Here is a 26,342-nt window from a genome sequence, read left to right as displayed (position 1 = left end):
ACATCGTATATTAAACACCCGCCCATGGTGAAATCCGGTTATTATTAAATAAAAGTGGTTCCACTTTTATTTAATAATAACCGGTGTACACCCTGCAACGGTCAACGGTGGGAAGAACACCTCCAACCAATCAGGAGACTCCATTTAATGGGTTTAGTGATAGACAGCCAATCACTGTGCAGACAGATGATCACATGACCATTGTTTTTCTTTTCGACTGTCCCCGCACGCCATTCTCGAAATAGTGTTCGGTCGAATGACACAACACGTCGACATATGGTGTTATACATTTGTATTAACGTTAACGAAGAATGGCGACTTCATAAAAAAAAAAAAAAAAAAGGATTAAAGGACACCGGGTTTTGTTGAATCGACAACACATAAAGGCTGGTATGTGTTACTATGTTTTCTGTGGCCGTTGTGAACGCTAACGGTTTAGCTAGCTGCGCTGCTCTTAGCTCGTAGCTCATTCAAAGAGCTGACGCTGTGTTTCCCTGAAGTTAGGTTTGTTTTCCTCTCAGCTACGATCAGTTACGGAAACGTTTTGTTTTTTTTTATTGTGAAGAAAACCGAATAATGGTCAGACGCCACGTTAAGGATCACTCTGTGTCAGTAATGTGGCGTCGCGATAGTAACGGTTCTTCCCAGAATGCCTCGAGGTTGTTCGGCTGTTCATAGTTGGCATCATACGTGACACGAGTTGGACATTAATGTAATAACCTGTGATTTATCTCTATTAAAGTCAGCGGCATGTTCTTGTCTGGTGTACGGTCTTATCCTCAGCTAAGAAAGTGTTCATCTCTCTGTCTTGTCATATTGGTGTCAGAAGTTTATCACAGTTATATTTGCTTCACGTCATGTTTAAAAAGTCATTCTCTTCATTTCTAGTTTTCATTCATTCTCACATGTGTACTTTATTTTGTTTTTGTTCGTTACCAGGTCCATGAAAGAGAAAGAAGGAGTATAGCACCTATTATTTCTTTGGATGACTTAAACCGTAGTGCCGTGGAAGAATATGAATCACAGATGGGCTTCAAATACCTGGGTGAATAAAAGCAGAGCATTTCTTACCTTGAAAACACACGCTCACAAGTCAGCAGCATCACCCCCCTTGTGTGGTACCTCTCACTGTAGGATTCATGTGCAACAACCTGTTTGTAACCAGGCTGGTTGTGTCAGCTGGACGCACATCCTCCACCTGAGGATCAGGGGTCGTAAGGGATGGGCCCTTAAAGCCCACCAGGTTCGACAACGGCGTGGACTCCACACCAGCACCCTGTATTTGAACACTTCAGCCTCGAGGTGGTCTGCAGGTCTCAGCCAGCACATGTCTCGGGTCAGGAGCACACTGGACACAGTTTCTAAAGCTGTAAGTGGGACACATACAGATCTCCTGTCCAAAGTTGCCCGACTCAAACTGACAGCTCTAAAGGGGAGGGAAAAGGCTGAGGCCAGTGTTGAGGAGACTGCGGTCACTTCTACTCCTGTTCCACCAAATGTTGCTCCCCCTCCGACATCAACTACACCCAAACCTGTAATTACCTCATCCTCTGCCAGTCCGTCTCTTTCCACTTCTGCTGCTACATTTGATGGAAGTGCCACTACCTTCACTCATCCTCACAGTTCCACCCAAGCGGCTGTCGCTGCCACAGTCCCGACTGTACGAGAACTTAAGGAGAAAAAGCTGAGACGTGTTGTTCCGCCTGTCAAAGCTTCTTGTGCCCGGAAGCAAGAGGAGCTTCAACCTTCACTGAATGACGTTGAAAGCAAGAACACAACTTCTAAACAAAACACAGCACTTTTCCACCCCAGCAACCTTTCAGGCAGTCTGGATGAGACATACACCTACCTAGCCCATCACATCAACTCATACTTTGGCAGCAGTACAAAGACTCAGGACAAGAAAGGGGACAATGTTGAAAAGTCCTCTGCTCCCTCTCAGGATCAACAAACCTCAAAACCCACGATGGTGTCTGATAAAACAAACCCTGCTGCTCCAGTACCCCCACCTTCATCTAAGAAGAGTTTAGGACATTACCTGTCCTATTCAGCTCCCACTGTCCAGGCATTTGTAGGGAACTACATTGTTCCCCTTGTTCCTAAGTTCAGGACAGGGGAGTCAAAAAGGTCTACAGTGGAGGAGAAGAAGCCTGAGGACGTGTCAGGGAAACAGGTCGTGGCAACAATCAGTAATGAACAATTGGCTGCAGAGGAGAAAGCCAAGAAACTTCTTCTCCAAAGGGAAAAGGTGAGTGTGCAACAAAGCAATATTTTCTTCATAAATATTTCCTTTTGTGGGAAAATTTAAATGAATCCAATCAGGTAATCAGTTCCTTGAGTATCCTTTGGGTTTAGAAGGTTTTCCACTTTCATTCTGCCTTATATAAACATTTTGTCTTTAGCAGAGACCCAGATTCAATGTGGGATATGATGCTTGTTTATGAGCGAAACATGATGCCCACATCGGTTAGTTCTGAGAATCTGGTATGTTATGGTGCCATACACCGACACACTGAGGATTCTCGCTACTCTATATGTCTGTTGGCAGGGTGCTGACGTGCTCCTTGAGTTCTGGGAATCTATTTTCAAAAATAACAGCCTTGAGGAGTTGGAGGGCCACAGAGCTCTATAAGCTAACTGAGGTCTCTATGTTGTAAACATATAAACAAATCATACATCAAGCCCACTGGAATAAGTCATTTAAAACAGAGAACTATAATTATGTACATTAGCAGATAGAAGAGGTGACGCGCTTGCTGTATGTCCTTTGACTGATGTGATAAGGAGATTATTGTGATATACAGAAGGTTCATATTAACACAAAATAGATATGTTTTTAAATGAATAAATAATATAACATAATGGTGAGCAGAGAACCCCACTGTTGCCCAAACGTCAGCTGAGATCGGCTCCAGACCCCCTGCCAACCTTTACAAAATCAAGCGGGTATAGACAATCGATAGATAGATGATATAACATGTATATTATAACATTTTTATAAAAGTGTAGTCATTACCGAGTGTCACATTTGTCACTAATCTGTTAATGAATTATTCACCATTCACAGTGAATTGGTGTGTATGTTCTAGTGTGCATGTTTATTCTTAATTTCAGGTCAGAAACTTCATAAATATATTATCATAACCAAATTTACTTTTAAATTACAGTAAAATTAATACGTTAATTACCTCAGCGAAGCTGCCACTAAAACAAACTGCCACAATTTTACGTGTGAAATGGTTCTCCTTTCTCTCGCCTATATGGTTGCAAAAAAAAAAATAAAAATAAATAAAGCAATTATGAAAAAATTCAATAGTTTTGTGTCATATCATGTATGAAATGATAGTTATTTGTTAAATGAGCCACACAACAAAGATCGCAGCTAATTGGTTGCACATCATTTGTATGTTTGTCTGCTAGATTATTGCCAGGGTGAGCGTGGACAATCGAACCCGGGCTCTGGTCCACGCGCTCCACAGGGCATCCGATGTCAAGGTCTATATCAACAGGGTGGAGGACTTAAGTTACCACCTCTTGGAGTTTCCAGAAACTCGCGTTGTTGCTGTCAAGGTGAGGAATCTAAACAAACTACCATTTCCTTCATCTTTTTACCCCACAGATTGTAAGCATCCTGAGGCAAAGTGTTTGAAATTGTCGAGAGCATCAACTCTCCTGCTGGTAACTAGCTCAGGGTTTACACACCATGTTTACAGCAGCATGTTTTTACATATAAATTATTATGTCATATCTGGTATCAATTGTTTAGTAGCTGAAGCATTAGCATGTGAATAATACAGATAGTGGCCTCTTGCTTGTGTTTGGGAATTTTCCCATGCAGGCAAAATGTCAGTTTGTCAGCTGCAGCAGTTTACAAGCTGCTAGGTCTTTAATTCCAGAGCCAGGCAACAACGTGCAGATAGCATACTGCAGCATTTATTTATGTCACTGCCTTATCTGTCAGAAATTTCTTCAGAACTAACATAGAGCTTTTTGAACCGCAGCTACTGTTGTGGCTGAAAAACGAAATAAGTTTTAGCTCGACATGCTGTTTGAATAATTTTGATAGCTTTGCAAATAGCTTCAAAAAGAAAGGAGACACTTGTAGTGACTCAGTGATTTGAATTTAGGTCTCAATGCAGCCATGGCGTAGGGGGAAAAAAATGTCCTCTGACATGTCACATTTATATTAGTCGCATTGTTCAGTCTAGCACCTTTAGGTATCATGTTTCATTGAAAGCCAAAGTTTTAAAGGTGGGCTGTGGTTACATCAACATTCATCACCCATTATTTTTGAATGATAAAGGTATGAATAATTTCCCATTGCATATCGATCACTCCTTCTATGCTTTGCTAAACTCAGTCTGATTAAATGATGACATGTGAAACAGCAAATCTTGCCACTGTGCAGCCAGTTTTGGAGTGACAGAGGAGGATGACCTCACCTCTCATTTAGGAAGCATTTGTTTTGTATAACTGCAGGTTGACAGAAAAAAAGCAGCAGAATAGCAGTTATGCATTATGACTGACAGCGAAGACAAATACCGTGTAAAGACAACAGCAAGGGAAATGTATCGTGTACAACTTGTGCAAATGTTAGATGGCTACTTTATACCTAAAACTCTGTTCTCATTATTTTCTATCCCACCTCCACATCCCCGCTGTGTACAAGTCAACCTGGCCAAATTTAGTTGCCCCACATCACAGTGGGTTTAGCGGGTATTTTATCTCCACTGCTGACTGCTTTGGTATGTTTATGTGTTCCTCAGGAGAAGATTATCCCTTGCCTCCTGCGTCTGAAGCAGGCTAATGACCCGGGCCTGAGGGCAGCAGTCAGAGAAGCTCTCGCTCTGGTGGGCCATCATGAACCTGTCAAAGGCCGAGGCATTCGGATCTTGTCCATCGATGGAGGAGGTTTAAGGTACAAGTTCAGCTCTTCTTTGTCTTTACTATAAGATAGGAGTCACTGATGTCAGTGACGTTAGTAGGATTTCCTGTAGCCGAGGCCATGTCAATTGTCTTGAAAACAATATACAGTGAATGGGAATTCAGCTGTAAGCCATACACTGCTTCTATTAACTTGAAGGGAAACTTTGGTATTTTTCAACCTGGACCGAGTGACTAATAGGGACAACAATTTTTGAAATAGGTCCAGTACTGAGCGGCAGCTAAAACAGGCTGTAAGGTAACACTTTGGAGCAATTGCGCCCCACCAGTATATGTCCACTTAAACTGCTTGTTTTTGCCGCTGACAGGCCCAGTTTCTTAATATGATTGTCTGACAACATTATGGAAAGAACCCCTAACCTAAAACAAATGTCTGTGCACATTTGTTTTTTTAAAGAAGCTGTTTTCCAACTTCTTACACATTCATTCTCATTGAGGTTTTTTTTTTTATTTTAAGAGCTTTACCATTTCATTTATCAAAAAATAACAAAAAAAGAATGCAGCAAAAATGTGGAAAAATCGGACAAAATATTAATGTTCAGTAAAATTTACAATATATCTACAATGCACATGGCAGGAAAGAAAAAAACATCATGTTTAGCCATTCAAGTAGTGCATCAGACACTCTCGTACATCCCTGCTCTCTTCTTCCTCTATAACCTGTGACAGTTCCATAACAGACTCTGCTGCTCCTGCTGCATCACAATCACTGTTATAATAGTTCTCTCCCCGCAAAGGTAATGCAGAGCACAGCAAGTCAGCTCTGTAGATTTAATGAGTTTGACATCACAGTCATTCCTTTTTGTGAGGCAACACCACCTTTCCCTTTAAAAGCCATTTCTGCAAGGCTTAGGCAGAGTCTCCCCTGAAAAGGGAAATAATGAGCAGACTGTACCCATTTCATTTCTGAGGCATCTTAAAAGTATTTCTACTGCTGATGAATCATCAACAAAAAAATACAATTAGACATGGCACAGATTGATTGAGCTACAATGCCCTGGTTGTTGTTGTTTTTTTTATCACTTTTGCATTGTATGCTAAATGTTATTATTTAGCACTGTCAACTGACCATCATGTAGCTCAACACATAGACCTCTCCTGTGTTTACAGCGGGAGTGAGGAAGTTAAGGATCCAAGTCAAACCTATCAATAGAAAATCTTGCTTCATTCATCATCGTAGAGCCGACCACGTCCAATCTGGCCTGATGCACAATCAAAACCTTTTGTGATGCAAAACCTGTCAGGCATTATTGGCTGCTTGAAGGCACATTTAGTAGGTGAGGTTTATTGCTTGTAGAGAACATCTTTAAAATTGGTATTGCAATTTACAGAGTCATGGCAGTGAAACAGTCATCAGGACTGAAGAATATAATAACAGTAATGTTTTACTGAATTGATAAAAGGTGATCCAAAGGACACAAATCCTCAGTCTAAGCTAAATTAAAGTAGCTGCTCTGATCTTTTTGTTGCTATTTATTATGTATTTATCAAATTGCTTTTTTTTTATGACCATATTATTTATTTAGCAGGAATATTCATCTGTATCAATTTAAAGGAAACATCGTTCCGTCGTTTTAAGAATAGCGGGGAACTCCTGTTGTTTGAATATCAACACAAAAACTGGAGCTTGGACAGACTTCAGTCACTTTCCCACAGGCAGGGACAGTGATAAACGTTGCCATAGTGACAAACACTATTTCTAGCCGTACCTGGACATTTCCAGGCTACATCCAAAAGGACTCTGTCAGCATGCTGTCTTCCTCAGTCCGCCACTATATGACATCATCGTAGTCGGTATTGTGATTAAATTTCAGATGCTTAACAAGGTTTGTACTGTTACCACAGCACCTCTCACGTAGCTAACATTTCTCTTTAAGTAAATGTATTCTTGAGACAGTCAAACATTCAGTTTCCAATGTCTTATATGTTTGCCAATGTGTATGTCTGACTTTACTTTCAGGGGACTTGTTGCTCTTCAGACTTTACACAAGCTGGAGGCTCTGACCGGAAAACCCATTTACAAACTATTTGATTATATATGTGGTGTCAGCACAGGTACGTCGTCCCCCTGCCCTACTTCTGAACATATATACAAAGGCATGTATGTGGATTATCAGAGCAGAGAGCTACACTGAGCAGAGTAAAGGCTGGACTAGCGGCACAGATCACTCACTGACCCATTTGTTGCCCTGCTCTTGTTTTGACCTCAATTTCCCCAGCAGCAGCATTCCTGTTAATCCTGCTCTTTTTCACTCAAGTTTGGTCAAAAGAAATATTCTCAAATTACAATACTATTTTCACCATATTTGGTTTCAGCAATTGATAGATTCCTAAATAAGGTATAAATCTAGATAGCTGGATTCATACTCTCCCCTGATATGTAACATCACCACAAGGGGGAGCTGTGGACCATCCTCAAACTTCTCTTCTCCATCAGCTGCTTTTCTGTTTCCATTTTTCAGCAGATTGAAAAACTGCATTTTATTTGAAGAGCACCTTGGACTTAAATCTTTACCAGAAGTTTCCATTTACCCAGAGTTCTCTCTGTTCTCTCGGTCTTAATCCCCACCAGTTGGAGGTGCTTTATTTTCAGATCTTGTGAATGTTGTCAAATTCTAATGTAATCTGGCTACTACGTCAAACGGTATTCACACATTTAAGACCTGTCTGGGCCACATCTGGTCAGTTTCATTACTCACATTATTCAGGTAGATCTGGGGTCTGTCCTCACAGCTCTGTTGTGCCTTGTTAATTCTGCCAGGGATCCTTAATCATGGAGAGAAACTAGATGTTATGCTGCTCATAAATCTTTTGCTGTAGTCGCAGGACCATGGTAACCTCGTGCCTTTCCTATGAAGGGCAATTTTACTCTAAACAAACTCCTTCAGGCTATTTTATGTCCTATAAGTGGCATGTCTCAAGTGGTCTTAAAGACAACAACAAGCTGTACTTCACCTGTTTGCTGCTTTGTTACCAGCTCAGACAACCTTGTTACATTCCCAAATGAATGACTGAAGCTCTCCGACTTCCTGTTTAAAACAGGATGTTTTTGTGTAGTACATTTAGCCAAATATCTCAGTCACATTCCTTCTTTGAATGTTTCTGGGGTTTTTTTTCTACCTCAGGTGCTGTTCTGGGATTCATGCTCGGCGTGTTCCAAATCCCTCTGAACGAGTGTGATGATCTGTACCGGAAGTTGGGCTCAGATGTTTTCAAGCAGAACGTGATTGTTGGCACCGTGAAGATGGGCTGGAGCCACGCTTTCTATGATAGCGAGGCCTGGGAGAACATCCTCAAGTCAGTCACACTGTTATTGATAACGATGGGGGGGTTATTGTATTGAGATGAACTGAAGTCATTTTAAAATGCAATGAAAGTGGCATGGCAAAAAAACAGAATGCCTTTATTTTGATTGTCCTTCTACCTCATCAGCCGAGAATTGTAGACCGTTTTTATTGCTGGAGGAAAATAAACAGAGTTAACTAAAACAATAACATATTTATTTTTTACTCCATTGCCGTGCAACAGTAAGTGAACCATAAACTCAAACAAATTAGAAGTTTCACAGAATTATAAATTCATTATTAGGTGTTATGGAAATGACTTTAAACCAGTGCCTGGATAGAAAAATATTAGTGTAAAAAGGCATCTTTGAATATGATTATCAGTCCTATAAAGTTCACATAGATTGGTGTACATGGCCTAAAAACCTTGTAACAAAAGAATAGCCCTTTAAAAATAATCCCAAAATGATTTTACGGCCCTTCTAACTGATGTGTGGGTCGGAGTATTTTTAGCTGCTTCAGAGTGAAATCAAAATTCACCAAAGCAGAAAATAACATCACATTTCTGCTACTCCACAGAGAGAAAATGGGCTCTCACCTCCTGGTAGAGACTTCAAGGAACCCTGAATGCCCTAAGGTGAGCTTTAGAAGATGATCAGACTCGTTCTCCCCTCTGATTCTGTTCTGGTGCTGACCAGCGAGTCCTCGCCTCACCTGGTTTACCAGGATGTTTCACAGAATGCCTCTTTCTGTTTCTCTTGCATTTTTCTACAAGACAGCTGAATGGAAAAGACACTCTAAAGCCATATGAGACAGTGTGTTTGCAAAAGTCAGCTAACCTGCCTAAACCTAGCTCACAGCCCCTATTAGTGGGTGAACAATCCAACGCTTGGTGAATTCTGCTTCACAATGATAGGAAGAGCCGACATCGACAGCAGACTCCTACGAGGCTCAACGATTATGTTAAACTGACCTGTCAGAATATCGACGTAGATTTTATACCTATAGTTTCCATCTGTTTGGTTGTAAAATGCTTCCTCATACTGACAAAGAAGAAAGTAAGTCACCCTGTGTGTTGCTCCTCTTACCCGTAGGTGGCAGCTGTGAGCACCATTGTGAACCGGGGCACTCCTCTGAAGGCCTTCGTGTTCAGGAACTACAACCTGCTGCCCGGGATGCGCTCACACTACCTGGGGGGCTGCCATCACCAGATCTGGCAGGCCATCCGTGCCACGTCAGCAGCGCCTGGCTATTTCCAGGAGTTCACCTTGGGGAGTGACCTCCACCAGGTCAGTCCAGTTCACAGCAGTAACAGCAGGGTCAGAGAGGTCAGGGTGTACTTCTTGATTAAATCATAAAGTTTATCTCCTGTCAGTTTTTGATACAGAAGAAGTAAAGTGACACGGAGGTTTTACATTCTACATTTAGATTGTAAGCTTTTAGCTTTTTATTTAGGATGATAGACGCTTGTACTGAAGCTCCAAAAATTGCCATCATTACTGAAAAACTGTCAGAGTCACAGAACCTAATCGAAGCTGTTGTTTTACAGGCTCTTTTCATTGGCAACACTCAAAACTCTTTTTTCCAAACCTGGCACATTACTAAATGTCAGTCCACAAACCTCTTAAGGGCCACAATAAAAAAAAAAAAAAAAAAACTCGTGATTTTGACTTATAAGATTATGATGTTTCAACAAGCCTCAACATGTCCCCAAAGTCAATTTTTTTTTAATTCTTTGGGTGAAGAAGCAAAGTTATAATTATAGGGAAGGGAATTTCTGACCTTCAGCTGCCATCTCACATATTGTCAATTGAAAATTTCCTTCTCCATACTAAGTACTGAGTATGAATCTGTTTCATATTCGGAGGGTGTGTCTGGGGATCTCTCTCTTATGCATATTCAACAGAGTTGTGATACTTCACACCATGAAACAGAAGTGGATTTGATTTCTAATACACAGAATCAGGATATGAGCCGTACCTCCGCAACCTTTACCTGATCAAAATTACACAGCAAATAATCAACTCCCTAAACCATCCATTGGTGCATATTTAACTCTTGAATCGTCTCTCCAATCAGCACACATTTAGGCAGTTCACTGGCTCAACATGGATCCAAGTAATATAGTTTGGCTGGTTTAAAAAAAATAATTTACTTCTGTAGAAAACACAAGATTTTCTCCAGCAAAGTTGTTCTAGTCCTCATCCCAGCATTATTTCTATTGAATAAGATTTTTATATGCCAAACACTTACAACATAATGGACACATTCATCACTGATCCTTAGTGTGTGCAGTTTGCCCTGTTGGAGGACCTTTGCTTGGCCACTGGGACTGCACTGAAATTTGATGTTAATTGTTCCTGTGAAGGATTATTTTGTCCTCACACCCAATTTCACATCCACACAACATATTTACACATTTTATCACAACCTAACTGCAGTCCTCTGCTACATTACTGCGGGGTTTATTGATGAAATAAATGGATTAAAATGCCCTGTTCAGTCGGTGTTGATGCCGGAGAGTTGGAAGGATTTTGAGCAGCCTAATGAGAAAAATTCTCAGCACAGCAGGCAAGAGAGGGGAATGCCATTTCCTTCTTGTCAGTGTTTATTTCCAGTCAGCTACATTTTGAGAGGAGAGTGGGGGGTAAAGTCGGCACGAGACACACTGAAATCCATCTCCACTAAACAGGTACGCATTAGCCATCAGAGACATAACAAACCACCAGTCCACTCTAGCATTTTACTGATCAATATGTATGGCTACTCTGTTTACCTTTTAAATAAGGCCTCAGGCAGGAAGCACACGAGAAGTAAGAAACCACACGAGTAAAGACACGGCAGAATCTGCAAAAAACAAGCAACAGCAAACTTTATTTTCTTCAAAATAATAATAAGAATAATAATAATAATAATAAAGGAGTTCAGAAAAAGAGCATATAGAGCACAGACACTCCTGTTTGAGTATTCAGTTGATGTGTCTTGTGTTTGACCTGCCACATCCAGATGTCATTATCTCCTTCAATTGACATTCAAAACACAGATGGAGAGCGCAGACTCAACGTAGACCCAGCACACGTGGATGAGCATGTGTTTACATCAAAGGCAATATTCCGTGTTGGCAAGCTTGGCACTCCTAATTGGAAGCAGTGTTAGTTGTGTAGGTGACTGAGGAAGTGTAAGGGGAGAGAATGAAAGAGACTGGTTGATGAAAACCCACCTGTGGTGCGAGATTTCCTCCGCATGCCGTCTAGCAGTTCTCCCTCCACTTCGAGATGCATAAATTAGCCCGATACAATGCTTCCCTCATCACACACAAGTGTTTGAGAGCTGCATGTGCATGTGAGAAGACAGACAATCTAATTATGGAAGTGTTTTTCTAAACTCTTAGTCAGCCGCCAGCAGGAAACCTCATACTGTGAGAAGATGAGACGGCATCGGTAGTTTAATGTATTTAACAAGTCTGACGTGAAATCAGTTACAAGTCCTTTATTTTCATGTAATTTCTGTCAAGAGGAACTTTCAAATAAAAAGCTGAATAAAATTAGAAAAAGAGCTTGATTGATTCGGTAACAAGTCTTTCTTTTTTTGCTGTGCTTTTTTTTTCTTTCTTTTTTGGCTAATAAATCTGAAGAGAATATTTCAAGGTTGCATTTTAGCTTTGACTGGAAACTCATTTGTTCCCGTTTTTATCCCTTTTACTTTTTGGACTGTTTTTACTTGTATTTACCACATCTACAATATATTCTACAATGATTTGTTTTGCTATATTCTGCGTTTCCAAACAATGCAGACTTTTGAACATTAGAACACAAATATCAGCCTCCAAACTTGTATATTTTTTGTGATTCCTGAGGCAAGATTTCTCTGTGTTCAAGTCAGGAGCGACATTAATGACTTGAATTTCACCAAATTCCAAATAGATGTTGAACAATAGAATTGACAGAAAATGATCAAATTGATTTAATCAAAGCTTACAGAAACATCCATTGTATCTTCATAAGCAAGTCCAGCGTGTGAAAAATTGTATTTATAAAGAAATGCTGATTTCAAAACAAGAAGTCCGACTTGTTTCAGTTTTTAGTCATAAAACAAACTACAATTTGCTGAAACTGATTAAAATGAGGGCAAAAGATATACATTTGAATAGTTTTTAACTACGATTATACCAATTAAATCTAGCATAAAGTCAAAGAACAGCATTTATAATACGTTTTTTTAAATAAAGTTTCATGCAGCCTTCAGGCACTTTCAATCCCACGTGACTGTTTGGTCATCCTCAAAATGCCACCCAGTCTGAAGACTTTATTGACTGGCTACTTGAAAACGATTGCAAGCATAAGATGCTATCTGTATGATGTCAGGATTCCCTGGAGAGAGAGTCATCTTGCTCTTTTCCACAAACGCCCACAGACTTTTTCCACTTAATTCCAGCCCCAAACAATCCCCCTTTTGTCCGGCGAGCACAAGAGTTGCCGCGCCATGTGCTGAACGAATGCCGGAATTCTCAAGCAGCGTTTGAAGAAAGTTGATTGTTCATAGATGTTTCTATGATTCTGCAGGCTGCAGTGGAAATGTGATGGAGTTGCAACTCCAGATCAGGACTAGTAACATTGGGGAAATTGTAACTCGGAGCAAGACCTTTGAAGCAGAGCCGCCATGGCATTATCAAAGCCTCCCACTTGCTACCATGACCATGGAGAGGATGCCTTAGTGAGGAAGAACAAGGGGAAAAGAGCGAAAAAAAATGGAGGCGATGAAGGGAGGGAGGCGGCGCATGTTCCACCTTAAAGCTTTCCTGTTTATCTCGACTCTAAAGAACACTGACGTAGGAGACTTCAGACGTTTCACTGTGGATGCCAGGGCATGCGTGGAATCGCGAGGAGGACCCGATTTTTTCCGCCTCGTTGCCATGGCGTCTCCTGAGGCGATGGGGAGGAATGGGAGCTTGTTTTGCGCCCACCCCTGCCAGCATTTGATGGGAAACATGGGACTTGTGGGCCACCACCTCCGGTGCGACTTCTTGAGATCCCCAACATGGCACCGTGTGCTGTAGAGAGACTTCACACAGCCACAAATACACTAGACTAGAGTCAAACCAACTCTCCACACTTTTTTTTTTCACTAGTAAGTGAGGGAAAGAGTCATGAATTAGTTTAAGAAGACATTAAATTTGGCAAATTGGGCGGAGAATTTCACACATTCCAAAAATATATCTCAAAGAATCAAAATCTTTTGGATCACTTCTTTCCCTTCTTTTTTCTTTCTTCTTCGAAGTCCCCCGGATGTGAAGATATTGTTCATAAATTACACACTCAGCACCACAATGCTTACTCAGATGAGGCAGAGGAGATGTGGTAGATTCAGGGAGGCAACACTGAGGATCAATCTGAGCTTTTAGCCACTTTCTCATCCCAGCTCTCTCCTCCCGTGTTAAGCGCTGAGCACTCGGCCTGCAGGCTGTTGGAGGAAGAAGCTCAGACATTTTAACCCGGCTGCAGACAGCTTCCTCTTCCGAGACAGACTCGGGATGATTGTCCCTTGAGTATAACCTCACACACACACACACACGGATTCACCCACATTGTCACATTACCTCTGGTTTCTCAATTAACTCCTCTCTTTGTTCTCTTGCACACATATGTTTTCACTCATGCACAAACACTTGATTGCACTGGCACACTTGTTTTTGGGGGGGATTAGGTTGGTCCACTGATTATGTTGACTGACTGCTGTGTGAAAAGCTTTTCCCAAATCTTCCTCCGTCTTTGTCCCCCATGCCTTCTTCTCACAGTGCATCACATTTATCAGACTTTTTACTGCAGTGCCTCCAGATGGGATTCCTTGGAATAAATAACAGCTCTAAACCTTGTATTATGATGTATTGGTATGCAAGTGAGCGTTCAGTCACCTCTCCTGAGCAGAGCAGCAGGGCAATTAGGTTTAAATTGGCCAGTGGATGAGATATGAAATTATCCTTTTTAATACGAAGTTGTCAAATATGTACATACAGCCTCAAGGGACTGTAGACCGAGTAAATATGAATGAGGGGTGTGCTCACAGTGGCTACAGCTGGCAGGGATGATTCATTGTTTCAATTGTGTGGTCATGTATTCACAGACTGTGTGGGAAAAGGTAAATGTCCCCAGTATATCTGAATTGCTTTGCCTGCCCCTGGGCAAAGCTGGCACTCTTACAGATGCGGCCCTCTTCTCCTGATAGCCTGGGAAGATGATCTGAACCTCGATGTGACCTTTGGGGTCCATAGAGCAAAATATAGGCCAAGTGGAGGACTTGTCCTCGTAATCGCATAATAGGGCATGAAGACCTCTGACTTGACCTGGTCGGCACTTAAGAGTGGCGCTCACATCGTTCTCATTCTCATCCTTGCTGATAACAATGGGACCTTCTATGTAGTTTGGATGCCATTTAGGTAATTCATTTTCCTCAATGAGCAGATTTATTTTTCTGATTACAAACAGCATGCATTGATTTTCAAGATTTATGCAAAGTATCAAGAGTACACCACAGTCCTTTTTTTTTAATTGCAGCCTAATTATCTACTTATCAATTGTACGTCCATCTCTGGAAAACAGTCTGGTTATTGTGTCAAACATAATCAGATGTCCACAACTTATGTAATGCTTCCCTAATTAATCATTTGAGAGAGGGGGGCCTCATTGGCAGAGCTTCATAATAAATTATGACAGCCCCTCAGTCCAGCCCTACCAGAGAAGAAAGCGTAATGACTGCAACTACTCATTGGAGCTGCGATGCGAGTGCTTCACCAGCTATATGCCGAAAGGCTCACCTCATTTAGATTTAAGCAGGCGCCCTCTTCTCCTCTGTGTTGTGCCCGTTAATAATGACCCCCAGCACAAACGAGCATTGAAGTTTACCCATCGGTTAGAGAGGGAGAGAAACGCAGAGGCACACAGGCTGAATGAAGAGGAGGAAGTTTGCTGTCCCAGCTAATGGGAGCTGACATACATTGGGGCGTGAAATGACTTTTACTGATCCCGACGATAGCACCTCTCTCCTATTCAAATCAGCTCTCCCCCTCTAACACAGCTTAAACGGGCACAATGAAGATAAGCTCCTAAAAGTTAGGGACGCTGGAGAAATGTCAAACAGCAGTGTATGAACATCTTGCATGCTGTAATTCTGTTTATTTATCACAGCTCATATCTTCAGAGTAGCTGTATTTCAGACTACATGGAAAGATACGCATCTTTTCAAAGCCATATTTGAGTCTGATTGAATATCTGAAACAGCGTGAAACGGTCTCAAAGGTGAAGGAGTCCTAATTAGTTGAAAACTTGCTTTGTTTGCGTATGGGAAAATGAGCTGATTTGGTAATTAGCCGTTGCACCCTGAAGGGCAAAGGCGAGGCAGGAACGAGCTCTGATCCTCTGGAGTATTAACTAACCGGTTTTACCGGAATCGAGAAACACTGTCAGAGGAAATCATTTAGCCTTTCAGGAAGCCATAATTCAAAGTTGGCATTCCTCCCCATCTGATGGAAGTTTCACCTCATAAGGGTTAAACCTCGGTCAGATGGTTGCAACTGACAGGGCTGTACCCTCTGTGAAACATTTATCTGTGGACAAATGGCATCACTTTACTCAGCGAGATTGAGTGCCTTCAAGTATGAGCAGCATTACAGCGCTAAATCCTCATAAATGGAAGTGACCTTTGCCTCGCCTCATGCTGCATGTTTGACGGACAGCTTGGGTTTGGCCGTTCTGTATGCAAAGCTTATTTGCAGTTTGTCCTAAGTCGATTATTGTTTCTAACTTAACTCCTCATCCAAATTTGCCGTGGCCTCAAGAAGCCCTTGTGTGAGAATGTGGCAGGGGGCCAAGTATGGATATCTCATTGGAAAAGTAGCCGGGGTAATTCCAGTGCAGCTTCAGCATCTGCCAAAGTGTTCTCACAGTATGTTGAGCCCGGTGCCGTCGCAGTCAAGGAGGCTTGTTTTTTTCATGGCACCTGTGGACAAATATGATGGTTTAAAATTATCTTCGAAATTATTTATTCTTTGAAAAATCAACACACAAAGAAAACTTGGCAGTCTTCCACCGCAGATCTTGTTCACTCTCAGAAATCAGGCTTTCTTTAAAGGCGTCATCTATATTCACCAGCTCTGAACTGCCCAAGCAGGTGCACTATAATGGAGACAAGTTGTAGCATTCAGCTGCTAGTTTACAAGACCAACTCGCAATTGGCCTCTAATGTCACATGCCTTGGCACTGCGTGCAGGGCCGGCCACTGGGCCTGTGAAACCCCAGCTATCAGCACAAAGAGCCCATAACTGGACGCGGATTGTTGACATAATTGCCACCGAGTTGAGAAAATGGAGCCTCTCAGTGAGTGATAAGAAAACTGCTTAGTTGTTTTGTTTCCAGCTGGGTTTGTCTGGTGCCCGCTGCAGCGAGTCCCTCTAAGTCTCCATTAGAAGCACATCCAATTCAGGCATCCCTCCCCCCTTTTTTTTTCTCTGATTCATTTCTTGGTCTGCCAGACACCCTACTGGTGCACAATGATGGGCTTTGGACCAACGGCTACCTCAGCAGTTCTTCCAGGCTGTGTGACTTGCCTCTCAGCCAGTTAGATGGGTGCTCTCTGAGGCTCCGGCCCGCATAGAAAATGATCTTAATAGTTAACTCTAAGGTTGACTCATAAACGATTCATACAGTACGTTATCATAACAGATTACTTCTTTCAACTCATAGGGAGTTTCTCAATCAGAAAGTGTGACTCAGAAGCACTGGAGACATTTGATTTGGTCATTTCTCACCTTTATTCATTTTTAGCTGTGCAAGCTGCTCACTGAATGCCAGTGTCTGTCGATCACTTCATTGACATTGCTTGACCTTTTCCTCTTGCACCAGCAGATGTTGGTATTGCTGGTTCATCATGAAGTATCTCAACTATTTGATGTATCGCCATGAAATGTGGTTCAGCTCTCCATGGGGCCCAAAGGATGAATTGTGATGCCCAAAGCATTTCATGTTGCACCAACAGCATATCCAAGTCAATTATTTCAATATTTACTGGCTGGATTGGGACACAAATTGGTACAGACAATCACTGATACTGTTTTTAGGTTATTTCTGTAGTTGAATCATTATAACAGCCTAGCAGCAGCCCATTTCGGGATATGCCTCTACGAGCTCCTGGATGTTAGTCTTCACTGTTGAACCACATGTTATAAACACTAATTCTACTCAAAAATCATTCAAATATTTTGTTCTATTCAGTTTTTTCTCTCTCTGTGCTCCCGTGACATGTATGCAGTGGTCACTTTACACAAAACAGAAAAACAGAACTGCCTTGTTTTGTTTTTTTTGTTTGCTTATTTGTTTATTAGCGTAGCCAACATTAGATGAAAACACACATTTTCCATTTTGACATGTACTTAAAGCAAAAAAACTTACTCCTTTTTTTCTGTTGCTGTGGTTGCTTTTGTTTCGCAGATTGAATGAAATAGAATGAATGGATTATACATGGGCTGCAAACATTATACCTGCTATATCGAAGCAGTTAGCTTTGTAATCGTGAGGATGTTAGCATGGTAATAGTTGTGATGAAGTCAGTCTTTACAGCGCTGCAAGTTCGTCTGCAGATGCTGAGTCTTGTTTTACGGCTGCTGTCTCTACTGGACCGGTTTGCTAAATTCCCTGTAATGTCTCAATGTCACTCTTAGTTTGCTTCATAGAGAACCACTGTGTGTGTGTGTGTGTGTGTGTGTGTGTGTATATATATATATATATATATATGTATATAAGTCTTTCACAAAGCATCGGCTTTCATGGGAGCTATTACTTGATGCAGTGCCCCCAGTCTAACTATAATAGCTGATGTCATTTGCAATTTTATTTTCTTGGTCTTCGGAAGGACGATACAATTTCTCAGTCCAGCTCCCAAGATGATGAGCGGACCTTTGCACTCGGTAGCAGCGCTCATGTTGCCCATCACACTCTGCGCTCTCGCAGAATTGTACAGAATTGTCGCTAGGCTGCAACAGGGCTGGAAAGATGAGAAGTTCCCTCCCCTCCCCAAGGCTCAGTGTGTGTGAACCCATGTTACATACGCTGTCGGAGACACCCACGTTATTATACGCATTGACTCTAAGCAAGCATGAGCTCTCGATCAAACACACACACACACACAGTCACAAAAACAAGCACTCTTCCCTGTAGTGTGTCCCTTGACACTCGGGGCCCTGCAGCTCTCCCCCCCCCCCCAGCCTGGCCTCCTTAATGAGGACTGGCCCCTGTGTGTTTGATCCCGCTGCCAGCCCGCAGCCCTGCGGCCCCTCAGCCTCATGCCTATTCAACGTTCCCCTCAGCCTCTCCAGTTACTCCCCCACTGCCTTGGGTACAATATGGATCCAAAGCAAAAGCACTCCTGGGTGGTTGTTCGATATCAAAGCTAGTCTGAGTGAAACTATAAGAGAAGGGGAAATGGGGGAGAAAAAAAAAACACAACAATTTAGCTCTGTGCTTTGTAGACTTACAAGCAGCTCTGGAACAGTGCATTGATTTGTTCTTTTCATTTTGTCTGAAGTTCTTCAAAAATCTCATCTATTGACTGTTAAAATCCATGAAAGGTTTTTGGGTTTCCAACGCCAATTAATTGGTTTCGCCGACTGTGGTCTTGGCATAAAACACCATTCACAGCCTGTAAACGGGGCCTCTAACGTAGCACTTTCTTCTGTTTTGTGCACAGGATGGAGGTCTGCTGATTAACAACCCAACAGCACTCGCTGTCCATGAGTGTAAGTGTTTGTGGCCTAACACGCCCTTGGAGTGTGTGGTCTCCCTCGGTACGGGCCGCTACGAAACTCCTGGCAAGAACAGCACCTCATATACGAGCCTCAAAACTAAACTCACCAATGTGATCAGCAGTGCCACAGACACTGAGGGTAAGTGACACTTCAGCATGCTACAGAAAGAGTTGCTCTACAATCGCTACACAAAATTATATAAATTCACCTTAGGTGATTTAAAGGAACATTCCACAAATTTTACACTTTATGGTCGGTTTACTCATTGGTTGTTTCAATTCACCCCGTGAAAACGTTTGAATAATGTCTTCTGTGGCTCTATTGCCGAGCAATGCGGCATCTAGGATCATGCATGACACACCAACGAAAAGTCGAGCATGTCAGAAATGTTTTGTATTTACCTGCCTAGTGCGACAAAATCCTACAATGTATTCCTTGATGTCGACCAATGGGATTACAAAGTGCTGTTGCCGTGCATTTGTAAACATGGTGTGAAGACCACGAGCATCGCACATCGTGCCTCTGAAGCCATGATTGACAACTTCTTGACCCTCCTCCCTGACGACAATTCATGCACAAATGTGATGATTAGTCCGGGTCATACTTGTGTGTTGCCAGTCTCCCAACAAAGACACGGCAAGATATTATGGCACTTTTTAATTGCCTCATCTGACGTAGTTACCGTTGTGAAAGACAAACATATCGTGTCGTCTGATCCAAGCATAAAAGTAGGTTAAATAAAGTCTGATAAAAAAAAATTACTGTAAAAAATTATTTTGGATTGGAGACAAATTGATAATCAAAACTGCTTCGATTTTGATTTGTTTTGTGTCTCATGTCAGTTCGCTTACTTTATGGTGAAAGTCCAATAATAGATATCTGGAGAGTTCCTTTAATCACATTCCCACAATTAATTAATTGACATTAATCACAATCACAAGACCATAATGTTACTTTTTCCCTTAATAGGTCAAAAATGCTGAATACCTAATATGTTGCGGTCCCCAAAAAAAATCATGACATCACATACCGAACGCTGACAAACTGGATGGATGGATGAATGAATGATTATAAAAAAAAAGGTTGTACACAACCTAACTGCTTTTGATTGCCATGTTGATTTAGGCACGTTTAGCATTATTTTGTCTACAACTGAAGATTGAATTGAAGCACACTATAATCATCATGTATCATCAGACCCTGTATCTGTATCATTTCTGAGGGAGGGATTTGAGGTTTGATGTCACCATTGTAGAAAACGGTGCACTGCGAGCTGACTTTGTTCTGGATATGTCCCATTGTGGCCCCTGTTGTGGAAACCTCTTCTCTTTATCACCTCTAGACATGGGCACTTCTGCTGTGCCTAAATTTGGCTCGGTCCCCTCCCTGTTGCTGCTGTGGTGCAGTGTGTGACCTAGATGCTTCTGTGCACTTGTTCCTCCTGTATTTGGGATTAATCCCTCCGCAGCTCTCCAGCGGGCTTTGTTATTTAGAAACAGCAGATTAGCAGGAGTGTTTGTCACAGTTTTCTTTTTTCTTTTTTTTTTTCAAAAGCTCAATGTTCTCAAGCCTTCTACTTTGTCTTGGGTATATCAGTGGAGCTGGGTTTGTTGTTGTGGACAGATAAGGCTGGGGTCTAATGGGGTCTTAGATGTAAACATAGCTCCTTATGAATCAGGCCTGAAGCTTCCAACCAAGCGGGCAGTGAAACACTGTGTTTGAGCCGGATGTAACGTTACTCTTTAAATGTATTGAAAATATAATTTGCAAAACTGACCCTGGATCAGTTCTTTCATGGGACAGCTGTGCACTCCCAAACTATGAGAAAATCCTTGTGAAGGTACTGAAATGCTGTGCATGTAACGTGTTTGCTCGCACACCAGGGTGCGAAGAGTGTCCTGGAGCCTGCATAATAGATGCTGGCTCATAGCCATTTCCAATCTGTTTGGTGAACCCATGGATGTTTTCTGAGGCGCCGCAAAGACTTTAGTGACAGAAATACAATCACCCTGGAGTCTTTGTGGGTTTAGACGGGTTTCGATACCTGGCAATGCTGATAAAAGATAAAAGAAGCCAGCACAGGGAAGATGGCTTTCCTGATCACTGTAAACTGAATTGCCCCCCCCCCCCCTCCTCCAAGAAGCGAGCTGGTGAAGAGCCAAGACTCGGACCTGTGAAGTTATTATTTTGTATAGGTGCAGATGGTGAATGCCTGTTTTATCATTCATTTAATGATTTACCTTGTAACCCTTTCTGAGGAAGAAAAATATGAACGTTTGTAATAGCTCGCACCCGACAGCTGACAGTATGCAACTGCACAGTCGATCGATAGGAGAAACTTCTTTATGACTGACGTGTGGGTTGTTTGTAAAAGGAGAAAAAAAACTAATTTAATGCACAGACATTTTCTACTGTGAGTAAACTGGTCTGGTTTAGGACTTTTGCAGTTGCACTTATCGTACTTGAACTTTTCAGAATTCAATAATGTAGCACAGTGCATTGACTGGTGAAGAAAAATAAGAAAAGTTAATAAAGCTGGAGATAAATGACTCCCTGTAGAGTTTTGTGCTGCCTTGGAGGCAGCTAGTTGTACTAGTATCCACGTTTGAGCTGCGGTGGGAACACAGACAGGGAAAAAAAATAAATCCCCGTCACTTTTGTGGATCCTTCAGACATACAGGTATTTACACTGTTTTCTTACCCGCTGCCTGTTTGTGTGCATTTGTGTGTTGTTGATTTTTAAACCGCTCATGCAAGACAGATGAAAACAGCCCTGACAGACAAGCCAGACGTTTTCACTCGGTATTACTGTGCAGCAGTCTGTGAATGTTTATACATATTGGGACCATTGGGAAGTTAAATGTGTGTTTAATTTTTTTTGTTTCTTGTGCGGCCTCACTCTCACCTCTCCTCCTCCCCCCAGAGGTTCACGCCATGCTCGACGCCTTCCTCCCTCCAGACTCTTACTTCCGCTTCAACCCTTACATGAGCGAGGACATCGCCATGCACGAGAGCCGCCACGAGAAACTGAACCAGCTGCAGGCTGAGGGCATCCACTACCTCGAGAGGAACGAGGAGAAGCTGAACAAGGTCGCTCGCATCCTCACTCGAGAGAAAAGCTCCATCCAGAGGATGAGTGAGTGGGCCAGGCTCAGAGCTGACATGTATAACGGTCTGTCCTTTAACTCCTCCAAGTTTTAAATCCAACACAAGCCACAGTTACAAAGAAACTCTTCCCTTGTCCTTAACTGATTAGAATATGTCATGTTACCACGGTTCATGTGTCATAGCTTTTGACCTCTTGACCTCTTGACCAGTAGCCCTGAGGAACGTTGTGTAGTTAATGTATCCAGTCTGTTCCTCTTCCTTGTCACTCACACTTGACACTTTGATATAGATTTTAGTGTTTAAGGGCCAGCAGCGTTGGCATTCAGCTCATTCGCAATTTTCACTGCCAGCAACTTTGGCCGTGAGAATTTCTCTGGTTGCCAGTGGTCAGTGACAGTCGACTTAGCATGGCTCCATTCAAAAAAATGTGTTTCAGACGATTGGTGAATTTGGGAACTTAGATTAAGGATTCAGTATTAGTGTTGTCAGCAAATGCATCGACAGGGAGAGTTCAACATTTTGGGGGCAATGTGCTTATTCACTTCTTTGCCGAGATCAGTGTCAGTGTTGTTTGGTAAATGTGAAGTCACAGCCAGCACACTTTGGTTAGAGCAGAGACTGGACTCAGTGAAACATCTGGCCTGGCTCCACCTACCAACAGCAGCTGTTTCCCGTCTGTATGCGAAGGTAAGCTAACTAGCTGCTGGCACGAGCTTCATATTTACTGCACAAGTAACTGATCTAACTTTCAAATTAGCACATCTGCATAAAATGTCGATGCGAGCACTGTACATTTCTACAGAAGCCAGTAATGATGGCAGTCACAGATTTATCCTAAGGGAGCACTAATTAAACCGTTTTCTGTCCTTGACGGGATCTTTAATGACAACCGGTAAATCCTCACAAACCTGTGTTTGTATCCTCACAGATAGAAATGTATAGATGGGCTGTGTGTGTTATTGAAATGTACGATTTATTAATGTAAAATAATAAACCTGTACAAACCTGTAGCACCGTAACGAAACTGTAAAAAAATAAATAAATTGTAAACGGTCTAATCAAGGTCAATCTGGGCACTGAATGCAGATGACGTTTCTCAGCTCTAACGGCAAAGATTTGCACATTTAAAAATGCAGCTACTGGTAAACTGTGTACTTGTAAATTGATAACGGTAACATTGGGACCTAAGGGCCAACTTCAAGCACTACTGTATTACATAATGTATGTACTAATATGCTAATAATGACACACAAAAAAAATATGATTTTATGAATCACAGATGTATAGAATTTAATAAGGATCTAAATGGAGCCTCAGTGTCAAAAGGATGTATCTTTTATGTATTATTTTAGCCTCAGAGTATTTTAAGTTCATTTGTTTCAAACGCTTTTATCCCCGTGTGCTTGATTGTTTGGTTTTATGGATTCCCTGCAGGCTATTCACATTTTCTGCTCTGTCTTTAGCGTGCCCTCTTTCCCTTTGATGTTTTTTTCTCAAAAGCCTCTTCCACCCTGTCTACCTTGAAGTGCTGTGTTTCAAACAGTCCCCCGCTCTTCTGTACTGTAACGTTTGCTGAAAGCATGCAGGTTTTATCCGAAGGACTACTTTCAAACGGATGGCTGCTCATTGATTTGCGGAGTGATCTTCATACGCTGCTACTGGTACGGCTGAAAAAAATGCACCGCAGAACGTCCATTTCCATGCTTCACCTGGTCAAGTACTGTATAGAACAACGTGTCGGCCACTCCCCGAGGGACCTGAATGGGCACAGATATCTCCGAGATCAATAATATTCCTGTGTTCTCCTGTTGGTCCTGTGTAACGACTGTTTTCAGAGTGTAATTAAAACCCTTCCCTGAAGCATGCTGTATCCTGCCTCCTAATTATGTGAAGATTATCTGATTGTGATCTGAGGGAAGCTGCTGTTTCTTTCGCAGCTTGTGTGTCACCTCAGGACGAGGGGACATGCGGATATTAAGTTGGTAACTTGTACTCACAACTGCTTAATTATCCCAGCAGAGATCTGGAGTGATATTGGCTCCATGTCCGAGGTGCTCGGCTTAGAATTTGTAAAATTACTACAGCAGCAACATAATCCAGACGTACAGTGTTCCCTATGAGTGTTTTATTTTCTCTCTCTCTGACTCAGATATATGTTTGCAAAGGTCGGGCTGTATTTTTCAGGGGAATATAATTTGAAGGCCCTTCCCTGAGCTGCCTGTCATAAAAGAGAGGAAGGTGCGATGAGATGACTGTGCACAAGGCTGTGCTGAGGCACCTGGGTAACAGCTCGGCCCGGTGATGGATCGCATTTCCCTGCAGAATAAACACTGAGCTCTGACACAGCTCTCCAGCAACTGCTTACACGCATGAAAACACAGCAATGTTCAAAGAAGGCACAGGACACAACAAACAACAATCAGCGGTGATCTGAGGGGGAAAATACAACAGGATGTTAGCCATTCACACGAATATACCAGCAGTGCAGAGCAAATCCACGAAGTGGACCCTGACTGAATAAAGAATAAAAAAAAAAAATCTAAAATATTTCCCAGGACTAATAGAACTGATATGATTGAGGATATCAGTAAGTCATGAAGGGAATGATTTCTGGCTGTGGAATTGATTATTAAAATAATACCAGCTGTTTGCCTGTATCGTTGGGAGTGGAGCTGCTAACTGAGTAAGGAGAATGGCGGTGCACTTCATGATGAGGACTTTCCTGTTTAGAAAATGCCTTTGCTCTGCTAATTGCATCCAAACTACTTTCTTATATTTTGATGACCTCAGTCTTATGCAGCTTCCACTGAAGGTCAGCATTTACCCAATAAGTAGACACAAACACATGAACACCATCACAGACTATCAGAGTTTAAAGTGCATCTAAATTATTGAGCGAGTGCAAAGAGCATGACTTTTCTTTTTGGGGGACTAAATCACAAGTCCAGTCTTCTCACTTCCTCTGTCCATTAAGCACACTGTTTACCTTAATTGCTTCTTTTTATTCAGCCACCGAACCTGATTAATTGATTATTTTAACTCTAAAATGGCCCCTGCATGTTTTCAACTTGATACTTTTATCCAATATTTATTTTAAGAGCAGATTTAAACTTTTAAACAGAAGTGAGGAATGATTAAACCCTGAGATGTGGTTATTTAAACATTTTCTTTTGGGTTACAGAAGAAGACCTGCGCCTGGTGAAATGTATTATATAAACACAGTTATGGTAACTGTGGCCAAACTTGCACTCATCAAAAGAAGACACCATCTTTATTTCAACCTCTGACAATGACGACAGATTTTCCTCTTCAGTGATGAGAGATGAGATGCAGAAAAACGATTTGATTGGTGATATAAGTGATGCTCATTTCAGATTAAAACCTACAAACATAGTGTGAAATAAGCAAACGCAGCTATAAGATGGAAAATAGGAAATGAGAAAAGAAAATCAGAAATGCACCAAACATGTAACTTTAAAAAGTAGTCAAGTTGTTTACTTCCATGTTTGCCCACACTCAAGGTATTCCTGAGATACCGCGGTTATAAAATAGGACAGACGCAAGGTCCCAGCGACCTTCATCTTTGACTAGCAACATCTTTTCAGTTCATTCTTGAGTTGAAGAGAAAGTTTGGATGAAATTTGAACCACTTCCCTCAAGATGTTCCTGAAACATGTTCACAAAAATGGGAACAGTTGTGAGGACACAGTAACTTTGACCTTTGACCCCCAAAATCTAATCAGTTCACCGTTGGGACCACCTGAATGTTTTCTCCAAACTTGAAGGAAATCCTTCGAGGCTTTCTTGAGATATTTTGATTTGGAGCCTGGATGGACGAGCAGACGGACTGGCAACCTGAAAATATGATGCCCACAGCCACAGCTGTCGCCGGCACAGAGTGATAATAAAACTTAGCCTTGGATTCACATGAGTAAGCCAACATGTCACCATCTGAAACACAGGTGCTCCATAAATTGTCAATGTGCTGTATTTAGTGAATTCATGTCAGGTTTGTGCCCTCTGTGGTTGGGCTGCCAGTAAAGGCTGCTCCCACTCAATATAGAGAAGTCGTAATGTAATTACACAGCAGACTCATCGAGGAAATGCATCCTCCTCCCATGTAAACAGATCTGACTCATGAACTTGTCCCTGGCAGTAATCACATAACTAATCTGATTTATTTTGCACCTTTCGGTCAAACCTCCAGATTGCAA

At 41.9% G+C, this 26,342-nt stretch overlaps 1 protein-coding gene across 1 annotated transcript; it reads left to right on the top strand.

Annotated features, from left to right (window-relative positions):
* The first annotated feature begins 234 nt into the window (after positions 1-234).
* On the top strand, positions 235-23,988 carry LOC138206033 (calcium-independent phospholipase A2-gamma-like). The gene is made up of 10 exons (XM_069162479.1): positions 235-390; positions 940-2,248; positions 3,421-3,570; positions 4,767-4,918; positions 6,905-6,999; positions 8,070-8,241; positions 8,808-8,865; positions 9,323-9,517; positions 18,963-19,158; positions 21,944-23,988. Exons 2-10 carry the CDS (start codon positions 1,016-1,018, stop codon positions 22,219-22,221), a joined length of 2,529 nt encoding a protein of 842 aa, XP_069018580.1. The 5' UTR covers positions 235-390; positions 940-1,015; the 3' UTR covers positions 22,222-23,988.
* The last annotated feature ends 2,354 nt before the right edge of the window (positions 23,989-26,342 follow it).

The sequence above is a fragment of the Embiotoca jacksoni genome, unplaced genomic scaffold (genome assembly GCF_022577435.1).
Source record: "Embiotoca jacksoni isolate LCO1_2020_lvr unplaced genomic scaffold, fEmbJac1.0.p SCAF_3, whole genome shotgun sequence".
In the NCBI taxonomy this organism is placed as follows: domain Eukaryota; kingdom Metazoa; phylum Chordata; class Actinopteri; family Embiotocidae; genus Embiotoca; species Embiotoca jacksoni.
Note: the sequence above shows the minus strand (reverse complement) of the source record. Positions and strands in the feature narration are given on the sequence as shown.